Source organism: Vigna umbellata, chromosome 2, assembly GCF_029865625.1.
Source record: "Vigna umbellata cultivar VRB3 chromosome 2, Vumbellata_1.0, whole genome shotgun sequence".
NCBI classification, from domain to species: domain Eukaryota; kingdom Viridiplantae; phylum Streptophyta; class Magnoliopsida; order Fabales; family Fabaceae; genus Vigna; species Vigna umbellata.
The window spans coordinates 50,500,121-50,507,185 of NC_142166.1; the positions used below are offsets into that span (position 1 = coordinate 50,500,121).

Genomic DNA, 7,065 nt, shown 5'->3' on the forward strand with positions numbered 1-7,065 from the left:
ACTAAGGAAGCCTAAGCTGGCACGTAAAGTGACGCAATTTTAGTATTTTACAACTAACCCCCTGTATTTTTAACTAAATCACAAAATTACCATTCGTCCTACTACAATTTAAATTTTAAATAAATAATTTGTCACTGGCCAGTTTTTTTTATTGAAAAAAATAGTATTGTGTGCTCGATTTATAGGAATTTAATTTATTATTTATTATAAAATAATTATACAGGATAATCTGGACAATTTTATTACTGAGGTCTATTGTGATCTATATAATATTACAATTTTTTTTAGGTTGTATATAAGTAATAGGAACTTTTTGCTAGAATTATTATTAATTGAATTTAGTGAAATTTTCGGCCCAATAGGCTACTTGGAGAAAAAAAATAATAGTAAATACTTAAACATGTAGCGTTGTTGTTTTACCTTTTTAATAACTAATATTTGTCATCATCAACCAATACTACTAGGGAGATAAAAAAAAAATTAAATTGATTTATTGGTTCAATAACATTATAATCATAAGTTCAATTCAACTTTTTATCCTATTTCCGTAAATTAAAAAAAAACTTAATATTTAGACAGCTTAAATATTAGCATATTATAGCGTGTGATAGATTTTAATTTGACAAAATGAAAGAAAAAGTGACGTAATTTTATAATAAATTATGTCTTTATTTTTTTAAAAAAATCCTTGACGAATTTGTGAATCAGTTCAATTATGTACAAGTTTTGAGTATCAGGTACTGAATCGACCCATATACCCATACAAGTAACAAAATATCCATCCTAATTTTTTTAAATTATTTTTTAATTCTTATGTGCCAGCATGAATCGTGTCAGAACTTTTCAAAATTTAACAAGGAAATGTTCCAACAACTTTAATTGTTTTCCTTTTTTTTCACCTACATAGATAATGAATGATACATATCGAATGTTTTTTTATCAGCAAATAGAATTTGAACGTGACTTCAAAGGTATTTATAAAAAAAACATATTTTAAAAATTTACAATAGTATAAACACTTTTAGTATATTATATCTTTAACTTGATATTACTTTTTATTGTCATTAAAAAATTTCTAATTATTTTCAATTTTACACCTATCATTTTACTATGATGTCATATATATATATATATATATATATATATATATATATATATATATATATATATATATATATATGTATTTCTACATACTACGAGCTCATTATTATAAAGCTGATCCTACCATAAAGTCGGCACCATAAAAAAAATATATGTACCAACCTAAACCTAATTGAGTTTTAGCATAGTATTTGCTTGGATGCTCTGGTAAGACAGATAAGTACTACTATTAGATGTGCAGTATTTCCAATAAACTCTAATTTTTCGTTAGATAAAAGACAATTCTAATTAGTTTAAATTGATGTTAAACTCCCTAAATAAAGAGTAATAGCCACTTCATTCAACCCATTTTACATTGATTTCAACTAACAATAAACGAGTGCGTGTCCAAAAGAGTGCAAGAGACTTCCTCACATTCGTATGGTATTAAAGAACATTTGGATATACAATCATTCTCACCGAACCGATCTCGTTTTCCTGTGGAATCAATATACAATTTAACAGATAATTACCTAACGTGGGTTAATTTAATGTCTATTGCTTAGCCTTCCGTAAAACTTCCTTCAGAACCAATGCAATTCTCTGCGACATATGGTGCTCCATAAACCTCTCTTTCACCCTCTCATATCCTTTCTTTCCCATGGTCAGCCTCTTCTCAACATGAGTTGCCAATTTCACAATGTTCTTTGCCAGAGGTGTCACGCCTTCTCTTCCAGCAGGATGCAGCAAACCGGTTGTCCCATTCACCACAATCTCCATCGTGCCTCCAGCTGCAGTTCCCTGGAAAAGTTTTTAATGAACAAACATGTTACCAAAAGAAAGATAACAAAAATAGACAAGCACATACACGTTTGCAAAAATAAAAGAAAACAACAACTATACGAGCACACACAAGTTTGCAACTGTATAGATTCCCAAACTGCAGTAAGCAAGTTGAAACAGTTGGAAGGCAAAAGTAAATCCTCTCCGATCGAAAATACAAGCAAACTTAACTAATGTTTGCACTAATTAAGAAAGTTAATTAACATTGTTTAATTTTACTAATTACATCCAAAGAAATTTTTTTTTCTTAAAGTACTCTTCATTGAAATGATATCAAGAATAAAAAAGAGCATTACAAATAACATCCCAATAGATTAGAGGATATTCATGGATTCATATATCATTAAATAGAATGAAACTAGTTCATATTTACTTATATTTGAGTCCACCATTTTTTTTTCTTGCTTGTAAGTTGTAATTGATCACAAACATTTTACTATACACGTGATAATAAATTTAAAATAAAAAGCATAACTAAACATCAATATCGTGAAACAATTAAAATTTCTCGTGCTCTAATTGAAATCACCAGCAGTTGACTACGAACAAAAGCTACCTCTGACTGCAAACAACAGTGACAGTACACGTTAGCCCAGCACTGGCAGTATACCAGCTTCCTATTTGAGTAAATATCACTTTCTTGATAAAAATTACTTGTATAAAGCCATAAACTAAAATATAATTCTCCCCGATTTCAATGACCACAGAAGCCTACCTTCAAGCAATTTCGATAACTAAAAGGTGGAGGTAGAAGATTTAGCAAATTGGAAGTAATGAAGTGACAAAGGTTGACAAATTCAGTTGAACAGTGCAAAGGGTGAAACTTTTGTTAGCATAAGTTATCCCCATAATTTTTTCTAATGTTAGGATTGAGCAGAAAGCTGTTTTGTGTTGTATCTATATGTAACCTAGCATCTTAGGGGTTTCTTTTTTCTCTTTCCCTAAGCTTTAGTTGTAAGCTAGTTAAGATCTCTTAAAATGCTTTTTCCTCACATTTGTCAAAGATATGATCAAATTATAATATACAAGTGAGTGTAACTCTAACTTTATAAGGTTAAGAACGGTGTGTTATGATCCCTTATTGACTAGAGGTATAACAAATTATAGTATATAAAAAAAAGGGTGCATGCCTTATTCTATAAACTGATTTTCTGTGATCAAGTTAGGCTTAATTTCTAAGAATATAGAAGAGATTTCAGACAAGTGAATAAACAAACTAACAAAAGTATCATATAAAACTGAATGAAGAGTACAGAACTAGACACATATAACTGGAAAGGTCATATTGACAAGGCCACTATAGTATGTACTAAAACAAATACCAGTACAGGCAGGCGAAATGCCATTGCTTCAATGGTTATCCTTCCAAAACATTCTCCCCGTCCCTGATATGAAGAGAAGCACATTAATTAATGTATCCTAAAAGCCAAAGTACAGAACATAAACACTACAAATAAAAGCTTCAAGTCCCTTACTGAACTTTGACTTGATATGTTATGGGAGTAAAAAATAGATCGATGAATGAATAAGAATCTTGCTATGAGCAGAAAGATTACAAAATTAAGGATTTTTACCATTAATCTATATTTTTACTATCCTTTTGCAGTTATATTGCTACTTCCATTTTTCAAAACAACAGAATGCAATATATATTCGTTTCATAATCAACTCAACAGAGTATACATCAGTGGATACCTGAGAATTTTGAACAAGAACATCAATAGAAGCCAGGTATGGAGCCACAGCCAAGGTTTTGTTCACAAAGTGAACACGGTCCTGAATCTTGTTCTCAATAACAAATTTGCGCAGTTCCATTTCAAACTTTGTCTGACCACTAAAATCACTCCCCACTACTACAGCATGCAAAGATGGCAACTGGAGTTTCTTCTCCTGGATAAGTTGCAAACTTTCATAAAAGGCTTGAAGAAATAGATTCTGCCCTTTACCACGAGAAACACCTGCAATAATATCACCCTAGGACTCAGATTGTAGACTGGTAAAAAGATTATCAACATTAATACAAGTGTGTGTGTGTGTGTGTGTATGTACAATGAATAGCGAAGGATTAAATTAGTGCACAGAACAAAAAAAAAGTTAAACTACAAATTACAATAAACAAGATGTTAACTGGGTAACATACCTTGCTAACAAAACTAGTCCAATGAACTAAAATGAATACTGGTAATGATCATTAAGGAGAGAAATCATACTATTTATGATGGCAAAAAGTAGATCATCATTTCTCACTCCAAGAGATTCACGAACATGCTCACGTAGAACCCTCTTTGCTACACTATCTTCTGCAACTTCCATAAGCTCCTTGCTATTTCCAAGATGTACAACAAAGGTTTCAGGCATGTTAATCCTATAAAGATGGATCAAAGCGTAGAGTTAGAAACTTGACTCAAATTATATCACCAACACAGAACAGGTAGCAGTAAAGAGCTATCAAATGATGTCAGAAGCATACTTTAAACGCTCCTTAGTCCTATTCTTCCAGTATTCTGCAGTTGTATGTGAATCAATCATGACACCTGCAACAAAAGGGAGGTGCTTAACATATTCCCCGTCGAAATAATGCCCTCGCATTTCATGAATCCACCATAAAACCTTTGGAAGCACCCGTGCAACTTTTTCCTTGAGAACGGCATCCAGCCACTTCCCAGCCACAGCCGTGTTTAGAATGACTATATCTGCTTTAAGAGCTGTATCTATAGCCTTTTCACCTTTGGCAGAGAAGACCTAAGAGGAGTCAAACATGTAAATAAAGGATGCACTTAGAAGTCCAATGACACATGGATACAAAATGCTGGTCTAGACATTTATTACATGTCAGAACTAATAACAAACTCAATCAATTCAAGAACAGAAGAAACGGGTGCAGAAAAAGTCCTCTCTTTATCAAATTTTTGAAGAAATAAATGCTAAATTGAAATTGTGTAAAGATATTTGAACAAGTTTACAATAGCATATACAAGTTCTAGAATCTCTAGTGGATATATGTCTATAGCCAGTTATAAGGTTAATAGGAATAGTAGATTAATTACATGTACTTTTGTAGTTTAAATACATGCTTGCTCCTATAGTTTACCTTGATTTTGTTTTTTTGTACATATATAGATGTATACACATATAGATATAGATATATCTATATGTGTGTGGGGTGTGTGTGTGTTTTAAAAATGGTTTTTTGCTTCCTGTGATTCCATTCCATTTAGGATTTGATCTCTGCTACTAGTGGTGCAGCAACAGGCCACCATCCATACACTTCAAGAGACAACTATCAAAACAAATTTCAATAAACTATAGCGACCAAAATCCAAACAAAATGAAATTATAGGGATCAAAAAGAAATCTTTCAAAAATATAGGGACCAAAACCAAAATCAAGAAAAACTTAGGGGAACAAAAACATATTTCAACTTAATTTCACTATATATTTGTTATCCGCACACATAAATTTACAATATCTGTGTGTGCGTCTATACATACATACATATATGCATACATATACACACATATATATAGAGAGACACACACACACTCACCTCGAAGGACTTTCAATTACAGTTTTTTAAATTGCTACGAATTAAATGTAAATAGAAAAATAGTAGAATATTATCAATTAAAGTTTAACTTGAACAGACCAAGGGGAGAGGGACATATAGTTACAACCAGTAACTGAATTACATATTGAGCAATCGCTCTGGCTCCCCATGGAGCTACGTGACTGTATAGTATACTATACACATGTTTTTGAATCATATAATACACATGGTTTAGTTGAGTTTGAGCCTAGGTAAGTGAATCCCTGAATCTCTTGTAGTAGGTGTATGCATTTAGGGTAGTTATCAAGTTCATCCCATTTATTTGGTGTTGCATATTAGTTTGCATGATACTCATTTCCCCCATCATGTAAATGCATGTTGTATTGATTTGTACAACAATCTAATTCAATGAATCACACAATGATTTTCTATGACACTACCCTTTTCTACCTTCAGTTCCATGACATGAGGTCACACCTAATGATACATACACCATTGTCACCAAAATAACACCACTAAAAGGGAAAGTAAATCACCTGCACTCCTCTGTCCAACAATTTATTTTCCAAACTGTAAATGACCTCATCAGGTTCCACCGGTTTACGGTTGGTGATCCAAACAACTTCAGAACCAACGCCTCTCAACAGAAACGCCAACTCCATCATCAATAAAGGCCCGCCTGTAAGTGAATCCAGTCCATTTTTTTCATCTCACAACGAAAAATTAAAAAAGAAATAGAAAAACGAGACTCAGTTTTGCACGTGACAAAGAACCTGAAAGAGATAGCTCATGTGATACCATGAGAACTAGCTTCGACTTCATGAAATTTAGGGGACTCGAAGCTGCATTTCCAACTTGGACGGATGAACGAATCTGTTTATCCTGTGCAAGATTAAGACTATTGACGTTGCAGGAATCGGAGTTGGTAGCTCTCATTAAGAGCACTGTCACCGTCGATACGGACAAAAATGCTGCCAAAATTATCGGCCACCGCTTCTTCGCCATTGCCACGGAATGCTTCGCCATTGTTCTTCCCAACTTTTGCAATCTTTAAATTCCCATTGTATTTCTGATTCTAGGGTTTACGCTCGGTGTCGATTGATTCGAGGTACGATTGCAAACTTGGTCGCAACCTGGTTTAGGAATCACGAGGACTTCTCTCTTCTACTTCCAGATCACAGTTAAACTGAACTGATAGACTGTCTTAATCTTCTCGCCGTGATGGGGGCGAAGAAATGTACGGGCTAAACTCAAACCCCTTCAGAATGGGCTTATATCTCGCAACAAGCCCAAATCAATTTAGATTTAGAATCAAAATACTTCAATCTTATATACTAAGAATGATAGAAATAAAATAAAAGTCTAATCTTGTTTTAGTCCTATAAATTGTAGTTAGAACAAATATTCATTAAATAAATTACGTTTACCCAAAAAAATTAAATTTATTTCTGTATTTGGAAATATTTTCTTATAAATAAAAATTCTTATGCTTTGTAGTTTCACGCATATCATTTTTAATATATTTTAATCTCTGAAAAATTGATTTTTTTTTAATAGCAGAGATAAAATAATTTTGTATATCTATTAGAGCCAAA

The 7,065-nt window shown here is 32.5% G+C and overlaps 1 protein-coding gene across 1 annotated transcript; it reads right to left on the minus strand.

Moving 5' to 3' along the window:
* Positions 1-1,419: 1,419 nt before the first annotated feature.
* Positions 1,420-6,721, minus strand: LOC124842929 (uncharacterized). The gene is made up of 7 exons (XM_047319543.2): positions 6,244-6,721; positions 6,007-6,149; positions 4,394-4,665; positions 4,134-4,288; positions 3,619-3,881; positions 3,246-3,308; positions 1,420-1,881 (listed from the first exon to the last, which is right to left on the minus strand). Exons 1-7 carry the CDS (start codon positions 6,494-6,496, stop codon positions 1,636-1,638), a joined length of 1,395 nt encoding a protein of 464 aa, XP_047175499.1. The 5' UTR covers positions 6,497-6,721; the 3' UTR covers positions 1,420-1,635.
* Positions 6,722-7,065: the final 344 nt, after the last annotated feature.

Excerpts from the sequence above, each read along its gene's own strand:
- LOC124842929 (XM_047319543.2), bottom strand. The coding sequence starts at position 6,496 with ATGGCGAAGCATTCCGTGGCAATGGCGAAGAAGCGGTGGCCGATAATT. Across the intron at positions 4,289-4,393 it reads AGGACTAAGGAGCGTTTAAA|GATTAACATGCCTGAAACCT; the intron begins GTATGCTTCTGA and ends CCATCTTTATAG. Across the intron at positions 3,309-3,618 it reads TTCTTGTTCAAAATTCTCAG|GGACGGGGAGAATGTTTTGG; the intron begins GTATCCACTGAT and ends TCTTCATATCAG.